Raw genomic sequence first — 13,124 nt, 5'->3', positions numbered from 1 at the left:
GTTTTTCTTCCCCACTTTATAGCAGTAGCAGAAGATGAAGAATATTCACGTTCATTTAAATCCTTAAAATCCAGACTGAGCCTCTGAAATGTGGTGGCTCAAATAAAAATCATGTGCTTGAGGCATAAATTGCTTTGTAAGAGGTGGCAGCTTAGTGGCAGACAGCAGGTATCCCACCCAGCCACAAGCAAACCTGCACGCACATGTCCACTGGCTTAAATGCCTTTCCAGAAGCCCTAATGCAGAGATGAAGTCGATCCAGTGTGCTGACTAACAAGCACACAGATGGCTGACTTAAGATGGCTGGCTGACTTACTTAAGATAGATGGCTGACTTAAGATGGCTGACTTAAGATGGCTGACCAGCTATAGCTGCGTACTTCACTGCCCCTGTGAAGAGGTCTTCGTGAATCACCGCAGCGCTTGGGACCAAGTCCTAAAACAAAAAAGTGATCAGTGATGCTTTTTTCTTAAAAGGTACACAAGAAACTATGGCAGTGGTGGAGCTGGCTTGTGGGCACCAAGACAGGAGAAAAACCTAACCTTGTTGGCCAAACAAAATTAAGCTGCTTTGGCGTTTCAGATGTATGTAGAAATTTAGCTCCTGGTAAATACCTCTTGCAGTACTACTCCATCTCTGGAAGGTGTAGGAACTTTCCAAAGTTGAAATACAACATCTCAGCATACACACTGCTCTACATTAGCCATGTGTTTCTGTGCGAGTGTGTACACATGTGCCAACAATCACAACAAACACAAGACACAGGAAATGGTCTCCCTTGTTTTTCTCCACCACTAGCATTTTGCCTAGGTCCAAAATATGAGCTATGGGTTTTATTTTGGGAAGTCGGTATTATGTCTCCTAGATCCCAAAGAGAGAAAACTAGTGTACGTTAAGACTCCCTGAATATACTGTGAGGTAAACTTCATAATGTGTTTTCAGTAGGTTTGGTTCTTGTACTGGCCATTTCCCACAGGCTGATTTGTAGAACTCTACTTTAAGGCATTAATTAAAAAGATATATATTTTTTTCTATTATTAAAATAAATATTTTTTAATTAAGGTTCAGGAATCTTCCAGAACAAAGCAAAACAAAGTAACCGACTATTACTCATCTGCAAAGGGAAGATTGATTGGTACCTTTTAAAACAGGAAACTGTCACTTTTCAGAATATGACACTGACACTGCACAGCATACCTAAAAATTGCAAAAAGTATTACATTAAGTTCCAGTTCTGTCTCTTACTGGTAGCTAAATGCCATAATAGAAGTGTATAACAAGTACTTATTTTAGATTGTGTTGGCTATCCAAATTGGTCATCTCTTTTTTTTTTTCCTCCTCTGAGACACGGGATTACAAAAAAGAAAAAATTAAAAAAAAAAAGGGGGAATCTAGCAAAATAGGTTCATTGGTTTTTAGAGAAGGAAGAAACATATTGCTTGATACACATGTACAGAATATGCCAGACCATGGAATTCTGGTCATTTTCAGTACGTAATGTATAACATCCAAGGGAGTTTGAGTTTCTTTTGTTGAAAGAGATCTGTCCACTTAATGACATCTGTTGAAGGGATATCTGTTAGAATAACTAACAGTCATCATCTGGTCATTAGTCATTCCAAAACATGAAAACAAAATACCTATTCAAACCTGAATTTATGTAGCTCTACTACCTAGATAAATTTTGATTAAAACATTTATGCAATAAAACAAGAAAATACATTTAAGTAAAATAATATAATGCCATGGTTTGTAAGTTCTCTTGCAGTTGTTTCTAATACACTCAATATAGTTTTTAATATAGATTTTTTAAATTGAAACATGACTTTATTCAATTTATATGGAATGTTAGGTCTTTCATAAATGCATAAAAAGAGAACTACCCTCCTAGGCTGAATTCACAGTCTGAAAAATCCATAGTTTGTTTTGGCACTTTAAGTACTGTTGCAACTTCCAAGAAGTTTATTCAGAACTGTCTGAATCTAATAATCTTGCTTTAAAAATGCCACTTGCTTTAAAAATGCCACTAATTTAAGAAAGACCATCTGCTCATTCACTTTTTAATTTATATTTCTCAGTGATATTTTACTTTCTTTAATTTACCTGATACTTAAATGCAAGGTGATCTTGACTTTTTTTTCCCCACAATTTTAATTCTAAAATATAACCTCTTGTATTATATAACTAAACAAATCAATTTTAGTCGACGAGCCGGCGACGAGCCGGCGACGAGCCGGCGTGGAAGTCGACGAGCCGGCGACGAGCCGGCGTGGAAGAAGACCGGCCTGGCTGAACAGAGAGTTGCGGCTTGTGCTTAGCAGAAAAAAGAGGGTTTATAATCTTTGGAAAAAAGGGCGGGCTGCTGAGGAGGACTACAAGGATGTAGCGAGGCTGTGCAGGGAGAAAATTAGAAAGGCCAAAGCTCATCTGGAGCTCAACCTGGCTACTGCCGTTAAAGACAACAAAAAATCCTTTTACAAATATATCAATGCGAAACGGAGGACTAAGGAGAATCTCCATCCTTTACTGGATGCGAGGGGAAACCTAGTTACTAAGGATGAAGAAAAGGCTGAGGTGCTTAATGCCGCCTTTGCCTCAGTCTTTAGCGGCAATACTGGTTGTTCTCTGGATACCCAGTGCCCTGAGCTGGCGGAAGGGGATGGGGAGCAGGATGTGGCCTTTGCTATTCATGAGGAAATGGTTGGCGACCTGCTAAGAAGCTTGGATGTGCGCAAGTCGATGGGGCCGGATGGGATGCACCCGAGGGTACTGAAAGAACTGGCGGAGGAGCTGGCCGAGCCGCTTTCCATCATTTATCGGCAGTCCTGGCTATCGGGGGAGGTCCCAGTTGACTGGCGGCTAGCCAATGTGACGCCCATCTATAAGAAGGGCCGGAGGGCAGACCCGGGTAACTATAGGCCTGTCAGTTTGACCTCAGTGCCAGGAAAGCTCATGGAGCAGATTATCTTGAGGGTCATCACGCGGCACTTGCAGGGCGAGCAGGCGATCAGGCCCAGTCAGCATGGGTTTATGAAAGGCAGGTCCTGCTTGACGAACCTGATCTCCTTCTATGACAAAGTGACGCGCTTGGTGGATGAGGGAAGGGCTGTGGATGTGGTTTACCTTGACCTCAGTAAGGCTTTTGACACCGTTCCCCACAACATTCTCCTCAAGAAACTGGCTGCTCGGGGCTTGGACTGGCGTACGCTTCGCTGGGTTAGAAACTGGCTGGATAGCCGGGCCCAGAGAGTTGTGGTGAATGGAGTCAAATCTGGTTGGAGGCTGGTCACAAGTGGTGTCCCCCAGGGCTCGGTACTGGGGCTGGTCCTCTTTAATATCTTTATCGATGACCTGGATGAGGGCGTCCAGTGCACCCTCAGTAAGTTTGCAGATGACACCAAGCTAAGTGCGTGTGTCGATCTGCTCGAGGGCAGGAAGGCTCTGCAGGAGGATCTGGATAGGCTGGAGCGATGGGCTGAGGTCAACTGTATGAAGTTCAACAAGGCCAAGTGCCGGGTCCTGCACCTGGGGCGCAACAACCCCAAGCAGAGCTACAGGCTGGGAGATGAGTGGTTGGAAAGCTGCCTGGCCGAGAAGGACCTGGGAGTATTGGTTGATAGTCGGCTGAATATGAGCCAGCAGTGTGCTCAGGTGGCCAAGAAGGCCAACAGCATCCTGGCCTGTATAAGAAGCAGTGTGGCCAGCAGGTCTAGGGAGGTGATTGTCCCCCTGTACTCGGCTCTGGTGAGGCCGCACCTCGAGTACTGTGTTCAGTTTTGGGCCCCTCGCTACAGGAAGGACATGGAGGTGCTCGAGAGAGTCCAGAGAAGGGCGACCAAGCTGGTGAGGGGTCTGGAGAACAAGTCTTACGAGGAGCGGCTGAGGGAGCTGGGCTTGTTCAGCCTGGAGAAGAGGAGGCTCAGGGGCGACCTTATCGCTCTCTACAGTTACCTTAAAGGAGGCTGTAGTGAGGTGGGGGTTGGTCTGTTCTCCCACGTGTCTGGTGACAGGACGAGGGGGAATGGGCGAAAGTTGCGCCAGGGGAGTTTTAGGTTGGATGTTAGGAAGAACTTCTTTACCGAAAGGGTTATTAAGCATTGGAACGGGCTGCCCAGGGAGGTGGTGGAGTCGCCATCCCTGGAGGTCTTTAAAAGACGTTTAGATGTAGAGCTTAGCGATATGGTTTAGTGGAGTACTTAGTGTTAGGTCGGAGGTTGGACTTGATGATCTTGAGGTCTCTTCCAACCTAGAAATCTGTGTCTGTGTCTGTGTGTCTGTCTGTGTCTGTGTCTTAGTCAACTTTAATAAACTTCGTGAGATTTGCTTCCCAAACCTCAAAAATCCTTACTGTAAGCAGCTATTTCTTACTACTAACTAAAAACAACCTCAATCACCCATATACTTTATCTTACACTGACATGCATTACTGCATTATTATTCAGAGAACAGTAACCTATAAAGACACTGCAAGAAGATAACTTGTATACAGTTGACTAAACACATGGGAAGTTTTGGCCACAAAATAGCAAAATGTTTTCCTTGCACAGAGGTCTTTAGTGGGTCAACGAGATAAAATATATCTTGGTGCACTTGCTGTTAAGAACTAATATTTCTATTCAGCAATATTCTTATCAATGACAACACAAAAGCAAATTAATCCCTGTTCTGAGTCATTTCTTATAAGGTCAGTACTAGCAGATGTTCACAGGAAAGTCTATACTTCCACATAATATGCATAATTTAAGACTCTTTGCATTCATGTGAAGTACACTTGATTTTTTCCATTGCCATTTTGAGGCTGAGGACTGCTGTGTTTAGAAGATAAAATTAACATTGTATCTCTACACTGAGATTCAGAGCTAAGGTAAGGTTTTCAATATTGCAGCAATATAGATTTACAGAAAGCTTATGACAAAAATGATTAACCCTCTGTCCCTCGAAAAGAATCACACTTCCATATGTTCTTAATTCTTACTGAGGATAGGCAAAATATGGTAACATGATAAATCACTACAGTTGCTTGATGTGTAAGCAAAATAAGCGCTATGAGAAAGCAATAATGCTTTCTGTCGAGCTAATGAATTGCACTGAAGTAACATGAAATTCTTTGTAGGAGAACCTATTATGAACTTATTGGCTCCTCCCTATACCTGCCACTGTAATTTAACATTCATTAACAACCACCTAAATTAGAGTGCTATTGAACAAAAGTACAGTCTGTGCAGTTGCAAACACTTTTCAACTCTTCTATCAAATCTTATTAAAGAGCTGCTCGGCCTGAATCTTAATGGGATGATCTTTCCATTGCCTTCTGTTCCACAAGGCAATGTAGCTACTGGTTGCCATATTGTGACAGAAGCTAACTTTCTAGAACATATTTGCTGTATTGTTTCTAGTCCTCTGAAATATAATTTGTCCCCACTAAAATTAACTATATACAAAGACACTTTTTGTGTAATGTGGAATAAAAGACCGAAAAAACATCCTACCTTTATACTTAATCCAAATCCTCCTACAGTCTGTCTTCTAATTGTTACTGTTCTTTCCTGGAAAAAAAAAGTTAAATCAAGTTTGGTTAGAATTAGAGTGGTTTTTTTGTTTGTCTTTTTTTTTTTCCCATAACATCCACATTCACACTTCAATAAGTCATTCTGTGCTACCCTCCTACATTGATTTTTCTTGTTATAATAAACTTGTGATTTCCTGAACGGAAAAATCCCATGAAACCTATGGTGCAGGGGGTAAGTGACAAAGTCCAGAAGAACAGCAGATGTTATCTCAGACAAAAATGAATTTGTTCAGTTCATATGATACTACGTGTGCACTACTGTACTGCAGCCAGTACAGCAATGCAATAAGAACAGATCTGTAGAGTTAAACTGTTAATTCAGGATACATCATCCAAAACAGATGCATTTCAGAGATCTTACTTAACTGGCATTAAATTGGCCCCATAGGCAGACTGAACACTAAATGCTAAAGTACGTAAACTGCATTTCTGGAATGCAGTTTCCAATTTCCAATTTTCCAATTTAGTTTCATCCAAAAGGAATACAGCTTGCATACTCCAACACCAGTCAGTGACATGAGAAAAGCATGATTAGTGCAGATGATCCAGAAACTCATTTCAAGGTACATTCCTGATCCAAATTAAGAGACTAATGTAAACGCAGTCACTGTTGACCTCACAGCTACGGTTTAAAAATCATAACCAAGTCATAATGGCTATTGTTATGGGCAGAATTATTTAAACTGGCTCATTTTTTTCTTTTATTGCCTATTCTTAAAATTTGTTGTGTAAAAACCATAGGCTAGTGTCTGTCTTAAATATGAACATTTAAAAAATCAAAGACCTTTTTTTCCCTAGTCTGTCTTGTTGAATTTATTCCCAAGGATCATTTAGTATTAGTGAGCTTGGATAGCAGTAAAAAAAAAATAAATAATAATAGTAGGTGTGCACATATACCATATGTCCAGGCACAAATATGTGGAATAGCTAGATTTTTTTTTTTTTTTTTTTTTTTTTTTTTTAATATTCTGTATTTGTGGCCTGGATTTTATATCTTTTTCAATATGTAGAATTGCAGAAGTCTAAATATGTATTTTATACAACATATATTCATACATTTCAGACCAATCAGCATAGATTGCCAGTGCCCTTCAGATTTGCATAAACAACACAAAAATATACCGTCCGTGTTATTTACTACATTAAGGGCTGGATCATAGTTCATTCCATATGGCTATTGAGGAATTTAAGATGCATAAGGTATTCTGCTGGCTCATATGAGAAACATGTCAGCAAGAAGAAGCCTGAAAGCTTTACAGACCTATTTTTCCTTCATACACAAAAAGGAAAAGAAGAGAGGTAGGGACACCACCTAAGAGTTTTGGAAAATGGAGTTGCTACATTTGAGGGAAAATGCAGTTTCTTCCTTCTTTTTCACATTTGTTACAAATATGAATTGAGTAACTGCAGAAAGAACAAGTATAAACCTGTGCAGTGTTTTGGGTTGCAACACAAAACCAGCTGCCTAAAATGAGACTTTATGTTTAATTATTTATGCTAATATTTGTAAATGTTTATTTTTTTCTAAGAAACAGCTATACCATTTTGCTGCTAATGTCCAAACTTTTCAAATTTTTAATGTATTGAAATACATGAACAAATTATACTCTTGCATTTGTAACCCACAACTGAATGCACAGCATGGCAATAGAGGAATGTAAGGCTAACTTGTTCCACCAATGTGCATCTACACTGTGCAGAGGGTCCAGAAGAGCCTTCCCAGCTCTCCACTCACACCATCCAGGAACTTTTATGATGGCATTCCCAGAAACTGAGTTCAGTCCACAAAGCTACTTGAGTTCTGGGCATGAACTGCACTCAAAAAACCTTTTGTCTGCCAGGAGGTTTCAGCCACAGCTAATACTGCAGACAATAAATTAGGGATAAACTAATATAGGCCACAGCTTGATGTTTGGTCTAAACTGAGCTTACACATAAGAACGTGAAACAATCAGCTGTGGCTCTGCTAATGGCAGTATTTTTATTTTTTTTTTTTGTTAGCTTCCCCTCATTTCCACTTCTATCTTCTGTTGGATATGTAGTTAAGAACAAAAACTTGCGTAGTATATTCTAGTCAATGCATGCTAACATTTTTGTTATACATGTTCAAATCAAACAGAAAATACTCGTGTTACTTAAGAAGACGCTAAAAAATAACAACCTGTTCAGGTTAAACTGGCATAATAGTTGGCATTAAGGTAAACTGACATAATACTATTACATTACCTATGCATGGAACAAAGCATATCACACTCCACAAAATACAAATTAAGCACTATGCTCACTGAAGAACATAAATCTTCATAAAAATTTGTAGCTCATTATCTCTGTTAAGTGTAAATAGTGGCACCTGAATATGTTCTAAGCTATGGCTATGCTTTCTAAAAAGCCTAAGAGAAAGCTGCCTGCAAAATATACATATACACATATATATTTTTGTTGTTGTTCTGTTGCTTAGCACAAGACACACAAAGGTACCCATATAAAAGAGTCAATAAAATATTCTTTCTGGTTTTCACTCAAGCTAAGGCAGATCAAAGAAAGCCATGAAAACACTTGATTTTTTTTTTTTATTATTATTGAGAGAGAGAGAGTTTGCCAGGCCATCTGACAGAAAACTAGAAATATTTTACACTGGAGCCTGGCATTACTTTTTAAGAGGAAGAAATGCATATTTGAAAAATGCTTTGCCAATATAGCAGATTACTAACTAGACAAAATTGTGTAATAGTAAGCAAATGGAAGACTGAAAAAAAAAAGTCATGCAACTGTAACTTTCCAGCACAACGCAGTTTCAGTGGATTTCACATGCTATTTTTTCTAGGTTCTTTTCTAGCTCCACTGAGAGTGGATATTAAATATTTCAGGTTTGGACTGTTACTGAACTGAATTGAACACCAAGAACATACTGCAAATTAAATCCTCTCTGTGTTACATGTAAGGCATTGCATTGTATTTAACCTAGGTTAATTCAACACACTTCCCAGACCTACAACAAAGAAATTTATTACTTTGGTGTATTTTATATGTAAGGACTTCCATACTCTACATAACACAATAGCTAACAAATACAAACAAGTAACAACCTTCAAAATCAGAATTACGTACGAATGACGTATTTCATTACTAAACCATCGGTAATCCACTAATCTGCATCTACAAAACTCACATAAATAATATTGTGAAACAGCTTTTCCAGAACTGTCAGAAGTATCACCACATTTCATACCCCCAGAATCTTGGTGTTGGATTAGACCCTGGCTCTGATCAGCCTCTCTTCTTCTTTTAACCAAAACATTGTAAGAAAAATAATAGGACTTATTTAATAGAAGTTAAGTCATACAAAACTTAGGCAGTGGTCAAAGCTAGTTTTCTCCTGTAACCAATACAGGAAAATAGATATATTCAACCTAGATGAGTCTAAGCAGGTGTCCAAGTTAGGCAGTAATCATCTTCATCATCTATGTCCTCCATTGAGTATAGGGCCAGGATGTCAATTTTGACTTTGGAAAGATCATCCTCGCATTTACAGTTGGCAAAGTAACTTAAGTAAGTATTTTGATAGCAGATAACAATTTTGAAATGTTTTGCCAGAAAACTCTTTTATCTGAATAAGGTTTTCTTTTGCAGTATGTTACTTGTGATAAATCTAAACTAAGCTTCATTTTCAGTGCCATCTCTAGCCAAGGTGAACTGAAAAAAATGTCATCTACAATGCACCGTGTTTTTATGTGAAATATGATGATTCATATAATAAAGAATTCTGACCAGTAAACTGAAGAAAAAAAAACGTTCTGATGCCTTTAATTAGCATTTCAAATGAACAATAAGAATAATAAATTGCTTTTCACTAGTCTAACAGCTTTCTAGGTTCTTACATGCCTTAAAATTATTAATTAATAAAATATGATGATAACTCTAGAAGGCAACACATTTTTTTTAATAGTAAAGAAACACTCTACATATCTCAATACACCACTTACGTTGTTCTAACTTAAAGAAAGTCCTGCTCCATTGATTCTAATTATGTGCTTAAAACAAAATCTAACTGAAAATCTACGTCAGATGTAGACTTGTCTATTAATATTTTACGTAATTTAGCCTTCCCTTCTTTATTTACAGGGGTAGCATTCTACAATTGAGTTTGCATTGGTTTTGCAGCTTCACAAAACAATGCCATCTCCAAGTTTTCACAAACAAAACTCAATTCTGATGAAAATCTACCTAGTTTAATATCAAGATTAAATAACATCCTGTTAGCTTGTAATTTTATTATCACATTTGTTAGCTACATTATACTAAATAGAGTTAGAGCTCCTAGGATCTTTAAACACAGGATTCGGAGGAGTGTTTCAGAAGCTACTTCCTGGAACAGAACAAAAGTAGTTATCATTTTACTGAAAAACTCAGAACTGCTGCCAAGCTGTCAGCATTTTCCATGCCTGTAACTCAAAATTCCTCGTCCACATGTGTGTTCACTGACCGGAAAAGAGAGCTAAGAGTTTTGGCAAAAATCTTTTTTCCTATGAGATCTATGCAGTGGAACAGAAAAGCAGTATTTTATAGGCTTTCATTAAAGATATATAAACATTTCTCATTAAACAGCAGTATGATCTTCTTGAGATCACCAACATCATCTTAAGTGAGATTAGAAGTGAAGAATGACCTTGTAAGCACATACCAACAGTAAATAAACAGGAAAAGAAGGTACAGAATCCTATGTAATCATTAATTGTACACAAGCAGAAAACAAGAACTCTGCTTTTACAGTAGATGGAACAGACACCAAGGTACTATATATCTACATGGAACAACATGGAAAAAAGCTGACCCAAGGCAGAGGAGAAAGCAGTAGTTGGAAAAACAGGAATAGACCTGAAGAGAAATCTACAATAGCACAGTAACATGCAAAACTGTAGAGAAAAAAAAAAAAAGGAGAAAAATGTTAAGATATAATTCTAAAAATGCAACAATGAAATATAAAAATATGAACAATACATTGGTAACAACTTTATAGATCAATCTGTAAACATTTAAAGCCATAGTATCCTCAAGGCTATACTCTTACTTTAGCGGTCATTAGTAATAACATCCCACGTTGACCTAAGAGTCATAAGAAATTTTTTTATGCATTGAATATTTTCTTACATTTTCAAACACAGAGATTTCACATCCTCTTTTTGTTAACGCTTTACTTTTTTGTTATTGGTATTTCTTTGGATTAATTGACATGAGCAGTCAAAACTTTACACTCATTCTAAAAACATACAGGTCACTTCATCTCCACTCTGAACTAGCAGCATTAACCAGCAGCCTTGCTCAGTTGCTAGTAATTCCTGTCACATGACATTCAAAACTTGACACCTTATTTCAGTTCCTCATGTAACTGGAGAGGGGTGGCAGTATAGGAGAGCAGCAGAATGCCTGGTTAGTCAGAAATCCTAGTTCCTCTGCAGCTGTGCTAGAGATTGAGTGTGGTAAATGCAGCTGTATTGTGTAGACTGCTAACACTGACTCTAATGAGCAAGAGCACCTGTCACTTTGCTTGTTCTCACTCCAAAATGTTACTATTCCTATACCATATGCCTAAAAGCAGAAACACCTAAATTTCTACTTGTAAAAATTATATTCCTAGGATTGGTTTATTTCAAAGTACTGCATTTCTCAATATCTCAATAAATGAATAAACATAATAATAAAAAAATACAAACTCAAGGTCAGTACAGATTTTAATTCCCACAAGTCTTGGCAAAGAACACATTCTGTGGTTTCACAATAGCTGCGGTTTCCAGCTGCAAGCTTCAGTCAAACACTGATCAATGCTTTGGGTTTTCCAAATCTTTCCTGGTTTTCAATATTTGTCTTTGTGGGGAAAAAAATAAAACCAAAGAGAAGACTTTAAATAAATACAGAAATAAATAGAAAGCAGAAAAAAAACCAAACCCTTATGTTTACTATTTTAAGCTTTTCACTTTTTTTTCCACAAATTTTTATAATCCTTAGTATTCCTAATATTAATTGAACTTGTTTTACCTACACCAAAATATATGAAAAGAAAAAATTCAAACTCTCAAAACAGAATGATTCAAGGTAACAGATTTAAAATACACTTTCAGTAAGTCTCCAAAATTCTACAATGTGCAGCAAGCAAGGGAAATAAGATAAATTCATCTGACTGCTCGTGCAACTCGGGTTTAAGTGACATGTTCTGAATTTACGCTTATACTTAAAAATGAATAATAGCTTTATAATTTAAGAAAAAAAAATCAAGAAAAACATTTTATTGTGCAAATCTTGTAAGCTGAAAAATACTTAATGCAACTAATTTTTAGTAAATATGGGCACTGTATAGAGTTGTAAACCTTTCAATGTAGTTGATTTCACAGTAGCAAAAGGACAAGGTTAAAGGTAATAGGTTCTTATCTTTACAAGAAAAAGAAGAATGGCTGTGTGATTAGTAATGTCAGAAATCAGATCTGGCTTCAGTTCAATAGTTTAACTCAGTCTTACTTTCTGACCTTGGAAAAGGTGTTTATAGATGAAAGCCTCTTACCTATCCAAAAAACAATTACAGTCCATAGGTTAACTTCAAATCCATTTGTATCAAACTCTGTTAAATCCTTAGAGAAATGCTATACCACTTGGAGAGCTCTACAAATTCACAAAAACACGCATTCATTTTTTTATTAGTATAGAAAGTACAAATGATCTTCACATAAATCTCCTGAAAACATCCTTAATATAAAAATGCTAGAAGAAATTATGAGACATTTAATTAAATAATGCATGACTACATAGCAGCATAAAATTAGATTACTCAAAATGAATGAGAATCATTTCTATCTTTTCATCAGTGAGTTAAATGTATTTCAGAAAATCTATGACTCTTCAACAGAACCTATAAGAAAATTATTTTAAAACAAATTGTCCTGGTAACAAAAGTTAGCATTTTGCCAGCTGCTCACAGTTCATTTTCAGTCTTTTAGGAAAACAGCAGGTGATTCAAACCATTCATCTTGTCAAATGGCACATTGTCATCATTGGTTTATGGATCTTACATGCAGATACACTATAAAAAAAAACCTCTTGCCTGAGTACAATTAGCAAACATATAGAATCTGTTAAAAAAAAAAAAAAAAAAGAAAAAGGTTCCTTCAAAAGGTAAACTACTTTTCTGGATAAAAACACAGTAACCTTTTACTTGAGTTTCAAATATTCACAAAAGGTGATAGAAACTGTAAGGATGAACTGCAAAACAAACAAACAAAAATGATTCTGGAACAGTAAAGATTAAAACTTTTCCCAGGAATTAGCCTACTGAAGATTTGTGTTTCAAACCAGACAACCTGTATCTTGGGGAACCCCCCTCCTGTCCTAATTTTCAGCAAGGACAATATCAGGCAATCCTTGTTAGTCTGGTCTATTTACGTATACATCTAAAAAGACTGGGTTTCACCTTATCACACATTGTCATCTTGAACATCATATAGTAAAATTTTGTAAGTAAAATTTCCTGCAATTCAAGGAATACATTTAAAAGGAAATAAAAAATAAA

General features: G+C 37.1%; 1 protein-coding gene across 6 annotated transcripts in view; it reads right to left on the bottom strand.

Annotated features, from left to right (window-relative positions):
- Positions 1-13,124, bottom strand: part of SNTG1 (syntrophin gamma 1) — a 368,908-nt gene that overhangs the window by 146,621 nt on the left and 209,163 nt on the right. For all 6 annotated transcript variants that reach the window (XM_050708869.1, XM_035553170.2, XM_035553173.2 and 3 more), the window contains one exon: positions 5,490-5,546. In XM_050708869.1, the coding sequence (XP_050564826.1) occupies positions 5,490-5,546 (57 nt within the window). The remainder of the gene's footprint in view (positions 1-5,489; positions 5,547-13,124) is intronic.

The sequence above is a fragment of the Cygnus atratus genome, chromosome 2 (genome assembly GCF_013377495.2).
Source record: "Cygnus atratus isolate AKBS03 ecotype Queensland, Australia chromosome 2, CAtr_DNAZoo_HiC_assembly, whole genome shotgun sequence".
NCBI lineage: Eukaryota > Metazoa > Chordata > Aves > Anseriformes > Anatidae > Cygnus > Cygnus atratus.
Note: the sequence above shows the minus strand (reverse complement) of the source record. Positions and strands in the feature narration are given on the sequence as shown.